Source organism: Orycteropus afer, unplaced genomic scaffold (assembly GCF_000298275.1).
Source record: "Orycteropus afer afer isolate SDZICR_OR568_19922 unplaced genomic scaffold, OryAfe1.0 scaffold00156, whole genome shotgun sequence".
Taxonomy (NCBI): Eukaryota; Metazoa; Chordata; class Mammalia; order Tubulidentata; family Orycteropodidae; genus Orycteropus; species Orycteropus afer.
The window spans coordinates 308,531-321,526 of record NW_006921743.1 but is presented as its reverse complement, the minus strand read 5'-3'; the positions used below and the strand labels follow the sequence as shown (position 1 = coordinate 321,526).

General features: G+C 37.9%; 1 protein-coding gene across 1 annotated transcript in view; it reads left to right on the top strand.

Annotated features, from left to right (window-relative positions):
• Positions 1-12,996, top strand: part of KDM4C (lysine demethylase 4C) — a gene marked incomplete at its 3' end in the record, with an annotated part of 396,913 nt that overhangs the window by 94,924 nt on the left and 288,993 nt on the right. The window contains exon 7 of the mRNA XM_042781719.1: positions 6,826-6,963. Within this exon, the coding sequence (XP_042637653.1) occupies positions 6,826-6,963 (138 nt within the window). The remainder of the gene's footprint in view (positions 1-6,825; positions 6,964-12,996) is intronic.

The following is a 12,996-nucleotide window of genomic DNA, read 5'->3' as shown; positions in this document are numbered from 1 at the left end:
AACTGTCTGTGTGGGAGCCATGCAGAAGACACACCTGTCTTGTGATGGGAACATTCTAGGGAAGGATTGTAGATGGAAATCAGTAGAGCAAGAATAGAGGCTTCCTGGTCCCAGAGGCAGCAGTCCCCTCTCCCCACCCTCATTTTGGTGCTAGGAACAGAAGCAGGTGAATTTTGTTCTATCATTTAGTGCAAGGAAGAAATGCCAAGTATCCAAGCACAGTTAAAATTATTGGGGTGTACCGAGAAGGAGGAGAACCAGACTGTCTTTGTGTGGCTCAGAGTGATGGAATTGGGATAGTGCTGAGCATTGAAGGGCCCCTGCTGGCCACCTGCTCACAGCTGAGCTGTACTCATTGGTGGAGAGCACATGCTGGGTGTCACTAGTGAGGGAGAAGGTGAGCTAGACTTCAAAGTGTCAGGAAGGAAAGTACTCTCATGTGCCATTTTAGCATTACTAAAAATGGCACTGGTTGGCAGCATGTGCACCTGTATTTATACAGTGTTTCTCCTGTATGTTTACACATACACACTCATACATTCACACATTCATTTCTCAACCTCTTAGGGCTGAAATGAACCAGGTAATCCTTTATTCCGCTTCAGTACTTCAGACAAGACCTTCCTTACATTGGATATAATTTAGATTTGGTATAAAGAAAATTTCCTGACATAAGAGAGGAATAGTCTGGAGTTTTTTTTTTTTTTTTAAAATATTATGATAAATTCTCACTCCTTTTCCTCAGCTGTTCTTAAACAAAATGAAGAGAACTAAAATCTAGTCTGTTTCTGAGAGTCCTCCAAGCTGGGTATTTGTTTATATTGTCCCTTTACATTTTTTTTGTTGCCCCATAACTGGTGTGCAGGGATGGGATGCCTGATCTTCAGATGTTTTAAGTCTGAAGTGATGGGAGACTATTTTAAGTATTCCTGCATCATTAAGATCATTTATATTCGGGCCAACAAAAATATATGGATATATACTATGGCAGGAAAGTTTATGATGAACAAAATATAGTCTTTAATATCAAATCACTTACAATTAGAGGGACTGGCAGAGGATAAAAAATGATAGAGAAGCAAAGAATACAGATTGTGGTGATGTAAGAAATTTATATTTCTCCGTAAGAAATATTCAAATCCAAAACTATGGTGGATTAGCAGAGGGAGAGATCAGCTCTAATTCCTGGGTTAGATAACATTTCATGGGGAATGTTTTATTCTAATTCTCTTTTCTTTTTTAAAATTTCTTCTGAAAACTACATTTCTATTAGATTTTAGAGGAATTTTTAATCATTGATCATGTTTCAGAGGTTTATTGAGCTCAGGCATATTTTTAATCCTGAAAAGCAAATACTCGACAGCTCAAGTGTTCACCGAGAGGCGAATGGATAAACAAAACATGTGATATTTGAATGATGGAATAATACTCCACAATAAAAAGAGATGAACTACTGATTACACAAAATGGCATGGATGAATCTCGAGAGCGTGCTGAGTGTAGCCATATTGTATGGTTTTATTTATATAAAATTCTTGAACAGGCAAAGCTAACTATTTGTTAAAGGAACCAGGACAATGGTTGTTACTGGGATGGGAGTTGGGGTCAGGCTGGGGATTGGTTGAGAGGGGTACTAGGAAGCTTTCTAGGTGATGGATGTGTTTTGTATCATGATAGGGATGTGCAGATAGGGGTATATCCATTTGGCAGAATTCAGCAAATAGCACATCATGATTTGAAAATTTTACTGTATACAAATTAAATCTCAAAGAAAATACAAATACTTTTTTTTTAATCTCTAGGACAATTAAAAGTGGTTTTAAAATTTTACTTTATTGTCAGAACTAGGAAAGGGTATAGGCTCTCAGTGTGAACAGATAGCGTTTACTAAATAGAAATATTTACCAAGGATACATTTTGCTACAGTGCCCAAAGCTAATGAGTATTTTTTTTTTTTTAAATGTCACTTTGTACTCAAAGCAGTAAGAGAGGCAAAAGGCGCTCTGTTGGGTGCTGGGTTAGAAAAGTTTAAGGTCAGACTATGGAAAATAAAGATTTTATTAGGTCATTTTGAATGAGTGACTGATAAACCTGACGATTTCATGTCAAGTAGATCAGAATTCATAATAGAGGTAGTTCCTGACTTAATGATTAATGACTTAATCAAGTAGATCAGAATTCATAATAGAGGTAGTCCCTGACTTATGGTGTTTCATTCTGACGATACCATCATAAGTTGCTTCTGATGTAAGTTACATACCTCAGGTTTTAAAGAATTTTCATTACTATTGCCTTTTATTGGTTGTATCTTTGTAAATCATAACATTGAACATCTGCGAGTAAACATCTGATGATAACATCAGCAAATTACCCACAGCAACATTGTATGTAGTACATATTACTAATGGTAAGATGTGCATGTGCGCACAGACACCCAGGCGGTCATAAATACAGTACATTGTAATTTGAATACATCATAAGTTGTATTCAGGCTACCTGTATAGCCTGTCCAGCATGCATTATCAAAGTTTTTGTAGCTCTAACTTCAAAATCAAATGGTCGGTTATTATGTCTTTTTATATAGCTTTGTTAATAAAGGATTAATGTTAATAAATGAGTAAATAAAAATAAAGCCAGTAAAGTATTAAAATATATATATTGATAGCTGTGTTAGACTGGGTTCTCTAGAGAAATGAAACCAGTAAAGCTTATATATAGGGAGAAGGAGAAATTTATCATAGGAAAATGGCTCACACACTTACAGAAGCTGGCAAGTCCCAAGCTCTTAGATCAAACTTAAAGCTAGAGGCTTTTCCTGACTCATGCAGCTGCAGGGGCTGAGGAGCTCAAGATTGGCAGGCAGTACATTGGCTGTTGACTCCAACGAATGATGAATCCGAGATCTCCAGGCTGAATGTTGGATTGTTTGCTCACAGACAGTTGTAGGCAGCACAACAGAATCCTGATCCACAGACGAGTGTCTATTTTCCCAGGATGTCCATAAATATACTGGAAGCAGGCCACACCCCTAGGAAAACTCCCTTTTAATGGATTAGCTACTCAAAACATATACATCTGATCCCATCATTGGAACAACCCATGTCACAACTGCTTAAATTACACAGAATTGTGGTCCAGCCAAGTTGACACACAGATCAAACTGTCACAATAGCTAATATAAACAAATTTACTTCAGTAACTTAGAGCAAAGACATTTTCAAATAAATATTCCACCACTCATCTGTAAAATGTTTTGTGGTGTGGTGGTTTGTATATTGCTGTGATGCTGGAAGCTATGCCAGCAGTATGTCAAATACCAGCAGGGTCACCCATGATGGACAGGTTTCAGTGGAGCTTCCAGACTAAGACAGGAAGGATGACTTAATGATCTACTTTTGAAGAAAACGCCAGTGAAAATCTTATGAATAGCAAAAGAACATTGTCTGATACAGTGCCAGGAGATGAGCCACTCAGGTTGGAAGACATTAAAAATATGACTGGGGAAGAGTTGCCTCCTCAAACTAGAGATCATTGTAATGATATGGATGGAGTGAAGTTTTTAGGACCTTCGTTTGCTGATGTAGCATGGCTCAAAATGGAAGAAACAGCTGTAAACACCCATTAATAATTGAAATGTAGAATGTACAAAGTATGGATCAAGGAAAATTGGAAGTTGTCAAAATTGAAATGGAGTACCTAAATTGATATCCTAGGCATTAGTGAGCTGAAATGCACTGGTACTGGCCACATTGAATCAGACAGTCATGTGGTCTACTATGTCAGCAGTGACACATTGAAAATGAACAGTGTCACATTCACTGTCAGTAAGAACATTTCAAGATCTGTCCTGAAGTACAATGCTGTCAGTGATAGAATAATATCCATATTCCTACAAGGAAGACCCAATTAATACAACTGTTATTCAAATTTATATATCACTAAGGCCAAAGATGAAGAAATTAAAGATTTTTCACTAACTTCTGCCATCTGAAATTGACCAAACATGTGATCAGGATGCATTGATAATTACTGGTGATTGGAATGTGAGAGCTGGAAAGAAAGAAGGATTGGTAGTTAGAAAATGTGGTCTTGGTGATAGAGATGATGCCAGAAAGTATATGATAGAATTTTGCATGACCAATGACTTATTCATTGCAAATACCTTTTTTCAACAACATAAACACTGACTCTACATGTGGACCTCACCAGATGGAATACACAGGAATCAAGCAGGCTACATCTGTGGAAGGTGATGATGCAGAAGCTCAATATCCACCATGGGCCAACTGTGGAACAGACCATCAGTTGCTCATATGCAAGTTCAAGTTGAAGCTGAAGAAAATTTGAACAAGACCATGAGAGCAAAAGTATAATCTTGAATATATCCTACCTGAATTTAGAGACCATCTCAAGAATAGATTTGATGCATTGAACACTAATGACTGAAGACCAGAGGAGTTGTGGGATGACATCAAGTACATCATTCATGAAGAAAGCAAAAGGTCATTGAAAAGATAGGAAAGAAAGAAAAGACCAAAATGGATGTCAGAAACTTGCTCTTGAATGTAAAAAGTGAAAAAAAGAAATAGCTGATAAGAAGATTTCAAATGGTAGCTGCAGAAGACGAAGTAAAATATTATAATGAAATGTGCAAAGACTTGGAATTAGAAAACAAAACAGAAGAACAGATGTTTTGGGTTGTTAGGACAGGGGAATTACCAGAAAGGTGCATTGGCTGGAGGGAGAATCTGATGAGCATGTGGTTAAACTATGTTTGGAATGATTGTTCCTGCTGCAAGTTATGTCTTAAAGGTAGTTGTGTACTACCAAACATCTTTTGGTAGGGTCCTAATAAATTATTGTTGATTAATTTAAAATTATCCTTTGCAGGTAGGAAAAGATCTCTTGCTAATTACTGTTAGCAGTAGTTTCAATCCAATTTTTCTTTTGGGTGCCTGCATAGATGTTAAATGAATCTGAGGTAATTGGATGATGAAACTGCGGATCTGAAAAGAATTTAGAGTTTAGAACAGCGCTTCGCTTGGTTAACTCATCTTTGCTTCTGCATTTATTTTATTGCACTTTAGTTTTTAAAATGTTAAAAAGCAAAGATGTCACTTTGAGGGCTAAGATGCACCTGACCGAAGCATGGATTTTTCAGTGACCTCATTTGCATGCAGAAGGTGGACAATGAATAAGTGTGATGGTTAAGTTCGTGTGTCAACTTGGCTGGGCCTGGTTGAGTGGCTGGGCAGCTGCATGTAGTTATTCCCCATGGTGAGATTGGTAATTAACTCCAAGATGGAATCTATTGGAGCAGATGAGTAGCTGCTTTGGGTATGTTGTCTGTTTCCCATATATAAGAAACAGCTTTGGGAATGGTCTCTAGCTTATGGCATGCTTGAACCCTGCATAAGGCACTTGATTGCTAACCAGAAGGCTGGTGGTTCAAACCCACCAGCCACTCCTCAGAAGGAAGGTTGGGCAATCTCTTTCCGTAGTGATACTGCCTTGGAAACCCAAGGAGGGTTGCTATGAGTCAGGTCTGACTCGACGGCACATAACAACAACAATGAACTCTGCATGTAACTGTCGTTGTTCAGCAGCCTGCCATGCTGTGCCAACCTTCGGACTTTCAGTGGACTTGAGTTAATGGCCTTCTGTGTGGCTTGGTAACATTGGGAACTGTGCCTTTTTACTTGTCAACCTTGGGTTTGTCAGCTTTAGCTGCCAGCAGCTGTCTGAGTGAAGAAAAACCTCTATTTCCAGTGGACTGGGAGCTGGAGGCACAGCTGAAGCCTAAGGTTGAGGGGCTTTACCCAGTCCCTAGAGCCTGGCACTTTGAACTTGGACTTAAAGCCTCCAAACTGTAAGAGAATAAATTCCTGTTTGTTCAAGCATCCTGTTTGTGGTATATTCCTGTCAGAATTGCACTAGCTAACCAAAACAAAAAGGAAGACCAAAGAAGAATTGATGCATTTGAATTATGTTGTTGGTGAAGAATATTGAGTATACCATGGATTGGTAGAAGACCAAGGAGCTCTGGTGATACAGTGTCTAAAACATTCAGCTGCTAACCAAAATGTTGGCAATTTGTACCACCAGCCACTCTATCGGAGAAAGACAAGGCAGTCTGCTTTGGTAAAACTTTATAGCCTTGGAAACCCTATGGAGCAGTTCTGTTCTGCCCTATAGGGTCACTATGAGTTGAATCAACTCAATGGCAGTGGGTTTGGTTTGGTCAGAAGAATAAGCAAGTATGTCTTGGAAGAAGTACAGCCAGTGTGCTCCTTGGAATTGATGATGGCAATATACTTATATACTTATATACTTTGGACATACTGTCATGAGGGACCAGTCCCTGGAGAAGGACATCATGCTTGGTAAAGTAGATCAGCAAGAAAGAGGAAGTCCCTTTGACACAGTGAATCCAGAGATGGACTGATATGGTGCCTTCCATAATGGGCACACGCACACTTAAAACTGTAAGGATAGTGTTTTGTTCTGTTGTGCATGGGGTCTCTGTAAGTCAGAACACACCTGATTGCACCTAACAATGACAGCATACTATCTTTATAGATTGAGTAAATAAATTGCCAGTACTCCACTTTGTTTAGAAAGGTGTTTTTTTTTTTTTTTTAAGGTTTCCTGAAAATAACTGTTCAAGGACAAAGTGAAAGAGATCTGGGGAAGTGTCTTTATATTGATATAGCTCTGATATCATGAACTTTTATTTCTTTATATTTTATAGAATATGCTTTTAATTGTGTTCACAATTGGGAAAGTCTTTTAAGTGGAAAACATTAACTGTTTTCTACTCTGCAGATCACCCAAGAGGCTGGAGAATTTATGATCACTTTCCCATATGGCTACCATGCTGGTTTTAATCATGGCTTCAACTGTGCAGAATCCACTAATTTTGCCACTGTCAGATGGATTGACTATGGAAAAGTTGCTAAATTGGTAAGTTATGCCTCAAAAATAAAACATAAGGTAAGTATATATCCCAGTTATTGTGAGACGCTTAAGGCGTTGTGGGCAGGTATTTTCCTGCATAGGCACTCTGTGTCTCTTACCACAGTAATTTGTTTTGTACTAGGTGTATTTATTGTACATGGACTTTGTTGCATTTGTAGCAGTGTTTTCCTGTTTTGAGATTCATGTGGAATAATTTGCCCTGAGAGGTAATTTTAGGTTTGCTTTCTCTATTAAGGCCACCAGTTTTTTTTTTTTTTTTTTTTAAATAAGGATTTCCAGTGGCTCCATGCAGCTTTGTATTGGATAGACATCTTGGAGTCTCCCTATTAAAGTTCAGTTCATAGCTCAGAAAATGGTTATTTACAGAGAGAAGTGGCTAATAAAATTCTATCAATAAGAGAGGGAAGATAGTAAGAAGAAATGATTAAAATACTTTTAGTTCAGGACTTTGTTTATTATTGTGATTTGGGTGAAAGTTTACAGGGCAAATTGGTTTTCCATGCAACAATTCGTACTCATTTTGTGACATTGATTTTAGTCCTCACAATATAACACCACTCTTCCCACTTCCTTTTTGTGTTTGCCGTTTCCTGTCATCCTTCTTTCTATCCCTTTCGGCCTTGTGAGCTCTATCCTTGGGCAAATCTCATTTGGTTGATTATTCTAAGGAGTGTGTACCTCCTTGGTTTTACTGTTCACCTTATAGACCTGCCTGTCATTTGGCTGAAAGTTGAGCCATGGAGGTGAGTTCAGTTCCAGGCTTGAAGGGTGCCTAAGAGCCATAGTCTAGGCATGAATTTCTTGTAAGTAGTAATGTGAAACACATCTTAGCAAGATACATATTTTCATATTAAATTTGGTATAAAATTTTGCATCTCCTGCCCAGTCTGTTTAATTTAGTTCACATATTGTGTATTTTCAGTTACAAGCAGCAACTTCTATTAAATTTAATTACATCCCCCTGCAGCATTAAATAGAAAGCTTCTTCTGAGTGACAGTGGCTTCTGTAAGGTCTGTTTCCTTTCCTGTGGCTCTTCAGGCGTAGGTGTGGGCAGACAGGGCAGCTTCTGAATGAAAAATAGGTTTTGCAGAATATGTAAAATTGATGCAGTTTTAGCAGGAAATGATACATAAAGTATATGTGACCCTAACTTGAACATGGTGTGGTACACCTGAGTGTTATTCATTGTACATTGATAAAACTTGCATGCTTGTATGGGGAAACCACTGGGTGAGCTTGGATAGAAGTATTTTCATAGAAGACAACGCTAAGTGTAATGTACATGTGTATTTAGAAAATTGCATAAAATGCAGCCCAGAAAGCATTTGAATGCATTCTTGAAATTAAAGAAAGCTCCTGCTTTTAGAAGAATTTTCTGTCCTGAGTAATTTCTATTAGTGAGGAATAAATAGAAATAATTTCTATTTTTCAGGGGTAATTTAGAAAGGAAGAGACCTACACCATTCCTTCTGAGAGCACATCCTACATATGAGGATAAACTTAATAGCAAATATAAAACCCAGCCTATACCCCTTGCTCCTACAGTGCTTTGGCACAAATATAAAATACTTGCATCTTCACTGAAATAGTGTAATGTCTACGAGGTTGTAACAAGATAGGTCATTTAATGGTTTATATCTTTAATCAATACTTTGGCTATCACATAGAAAAATTACTTGTTACCTGTTTACTACAAGTTTCAGCGTGAGTTTATGGTATTGTCCTGAGTGACTTCTTCCCAAGGCTGAGATGCCCTAGGTACAGAACTACGTGCTTTGGGGCTGTGCTTCCACATATGGGGTTACCATGAGTTGAAATCCACTCGATAACAACAGTTTGGTCCTTTTGGGTTTTGATGACTCAGGTAAAGTTTTCACTGTGAAGAAAATGAGACTAATGCTCTAAGTGGTCACGTGCTCATGTGCATGCTGACCTGGGCGGAGCTGTGGTTTGGTGAGGGCTCAGGGAGTTCCCTTCTGAAATTGGCATTGTGCTCAAGTGTTTGTATAATGAAGAAAGATGAGGCTTCTTTGTCCTCATGGAGCTTTCATAAAAAATGCAAGTCCTTTAAATAAACCTTCCCTTGGAAAACTGTAGCATTATTGAAACATGTTGTTGTTGTTATGTGCCGTCGAGTCAGGCCCGACTGATAGTGACCCCTCCTTGGGTTGCTGAGGCAGTATCACTATGGAAGTAGATTGCCCAACCACCCAGCTATTTATTTTAGCCGTTTTTTTATAGCTTTGAACATCAGAATAATCTAGAATGTAATGCTTTGTGCTTTTTTTTCTTGTAGCCATTCAAAAATATGTAACAGATAGCTTAGCAATTGAAATAAGATGATGTGTATGTTTCACAAATGTCTTCAGTTTCTGGGGCATTCTCTTTCTGTGATGAAATGGAGTCCATGATTACTTACGTGAAGATGCACAGTGGTGCTTGAAAGGTGGTGTCCTGGCTTGGTTGGATCAAAGAGCTGGCCTGCAGGTCGTATTTCATTTTTCCGTTTGGTGGGAGGAAGTGCAGTTGTTTTGATGTTAGGTTTGATGGATTTGTTTGCCACTGCATTCATTAGCTTTCCATCAAAAACCTGACAGGCTGTTAAATGAAACTTTGGCTTAGATTTTCAGCTTGACTGTTTGGAGACATTTGTGAAGTTATTTTGTTTTTGTGTCGCAGCCGCCTCAAGCATTGTGACTGTCTCGAAGGGAAGAAAAGTTATTTACTGTACTGATTTCCTTGAATAAAAAGAATCATTGTCTTGGGGGTAGTCATCACCATCAGAAGTAGTGTATTTTTTACAGTGAGTGCAGCGGGAGACTTGTCTATGGCAGGATAAGTCACGTTATCTGTTTAGAAGGAAAAGTGATAGTTGGTGACACCAAAAAGATGTCTTTCATGTTGCATTAATTTTAAGTGATAATCTATTAACGTGATATATCAGAAAGTTGAAAAATTTTACCATACAGCTAGGAATGTTCTCCTAGGAACTCTAGGAATTTTCCTTTACTTTCTAATTTTAAAGCATGCTGACATTTGAATGCTTCAATGTTTGAACAAGTTTAAAAAGAGATGATAGAATTTTGAAATTGATTTCCCTTTCATCTGGAAGGTACTTCAATTATTAAGTTGTCTACCGTACAAGAGCTGTGATAAGGATTCATCCTATTTTAGGTTTCAATCCTTCTCTAAAATTAAAATGGGTTTTTCTTAAATCAGGTGCCATCCTTCATATACACACACACACACGTATGTGTGTGTATATATATGTATATGTGTGTGTGTGTGTATATATAGATATATAGATACATAGATACATAGATACATACATATACACACACACACACACACATACATATGTATATAAACTCTGGTAGCATAGTGCCTAAGGCATTTGGCTGCTAACCAGAATGCTGGTGGTTCAAACCCACTAGCTTCTCCTTGGAAGGAAGACTGGGCAATCTACTTGCATAGTGATACTGCCTTGGAAACCCAAGGGTCACTATGAGTAGAAACTGACTCAACGGCAGTGAGTTGAGTGACTCTGTGTGTGTGTGTGTGTATGTGTATGTATATATATTATATATATAAAAACCCATCCACTGCCATCAAGTCGGAATCGACTCACAGCAACCCCTCCTTGGGTTTCTGAGACAGTATCTCTACAGAAGTAGATTGCCCAGCCTGCCTTCTGAGGAGTGGCTGGTGGCTTTGAACCACCAACCTTCTGGTTAGCAGTTAAAGTCCTTAGGCACTACGGCACCTGAGCTCCTGTATGTATGTATGTGTGTATATATATATATTTATATATATATACACACACACACATCCACATATGTGTATGTATGTATATATATGTGTATATATATACATACATATATGTGTATATATACACACACATATACACACACATATATATATGTGTGTGTATATATAAATAAATAAATAGATAAATAAATAAATATATAAAATCAAAAACCAAACTCACTGCTATTGAGTTATTTCCAACTCATAGCCACCCCCATTGGGTTTCTGAGGCTGTAAATCTTTACGGAAGTAGGTCACCCTGTCTTCCTTCTGCGGAGCGGCTGGTGGGTTTAAACCGTTGACCTACTGATTAACAGTCAAGTGCCTTATCCACTACACCATCAGAGCTCCTTTATATGTGTGTGTGTGTGTGTGTGTATAATCTTTGATCTTGAGCTATCTCTATTAAAACAATCAGGAAACATTTTAGCGGTGAGTCCCTTATATACTTTAGCTCACGAAATAGTCATATAGTGGCATTTTTCTGTTCTTGTGGCATATGAAGCTATGAAAGAAGGAAAATAGAGACTCTTTTGCTCATTTAATAGTTATTGACAATCTAATTTAAATGTCTAGTATAGTTGCCTGTATTATGAACTTCTTGAGCATGGAGATTGGTATATTCTGGCTTTTTTCTATTACCTTCACTTGGTCTGTGCTCTGGCTCCATCCTGCTGGCATAACTTGACTGGGTAATGAGTGGTTCTGCTGTGCTTTTATCAGTGCTGAGAGAGAGGAGGGACTCAGGGTTGAGAAAATGCCTGCAATGAAGGTATGTCCTCAAAGAGTTTGTTCTCTGCCTGAGGAGTTGATATTTATCTGGTGGGATTTGAAGAGATGCAAAGAAAAGATGTGCACAATGTTCTCACTTTATACTGACAAAGTATTGGGTTATGTGATTCAGAAAATTGGAAACTTCAAGTTGTATGGCTTAGAGCCACCTGGTTAGTACAAATCACACCTACAGGACTCAAGTTCTTGGACCTGGAAAGCCAGGTTTCATTTATTGGTAACTTAAATATGTTGAATCATGAGGCCTGAATGGAAGTAAGGATGGAAATTATTTTTTTCCACCTGAAATCAAGGTAGTTAAAGTCAGCTGCTTCAAAAAGTCAATTAGCTCTTTTGAATAACTTAAATACTGAAAATAATTTATCTTTAAGCCATTATACTTTTATATATTTTAAGATTATTTAAAATATCTGGAAATACCTTTCTTTTTCCTTTGTCCTATATTCCCTGTTTCCCCACTAAGTGTAATTTTCTTCTTGTTACTAACATACTATGTATATTATTCTAACTTATTTTGTTTTTGTGTCTCCTACTAGAATTAAAGCTCTATATGAACAGGGTTTGAAAACAAAACAAAATTACTTGTGTTGATCATTGTATTCTCTGCCTAGCACATAACAGAAGCTCAAGAAATACTTTGCTGAGTGATTAAGTGACTTGCTCAAAGTGAAGCTTGCAAAGCATCAGGCCAGGATTCAAATATGGGAATCTTGCCTGTCATTTCACTATTCTCTCTCATTTAGATGATGCTCCTTTTTAACACACCAGGTAACGTTCAATGAGAGCTTTGTCACACAAAACAAAATGATTACAACTATAAGAAACAAGCAGGAATCAGTTATTCTTATTTAAAAATTTTCCTTGGAGAACTTCAAGTTCTCTTGCTCATACCCGAAATGAGTCTTCACAGCTTCATTCATGGCATCAGCTCAGCTGAGACAGGGCTTTTGTCTCATAAGAGGAAAAGATATATGTGGAAGGTTTTAAGATAATGCAGGACCATTTGAATAATGTCTCTTCTCTGTCTACCATCAGTACGCTGATTTTTTTTTTTTAAATCACTTGGCCTTGCAGAGACTGTAATGCCATGTTTAGAAATGTGAACACCTGGGTTAGGAGTCACATGGTAAAGGGTGAAGAGAGCACATTGTATAGCCACGAGGATTGAATCTGCTGCTTGGTGGCAGTTTGATGCCTCTGATAGCTTTGTGATCTCCCTGCTAATTGTTTGCCTTTAATACCTATCTGGAAAGATATATATGGTCTTTGGATGAGAAGTGGTGATTTGAATAAAAATCTAGTTAAAGGAGGACTCGGGGAAATGCCTCAGGTAGGGGTTGAATCCTCTAGCATAGTCACACGGTACCTTTGTTTCTCAGTGGAAGAGCTAGTGAGTTAAGACTTTTTTTTTTTTTTTT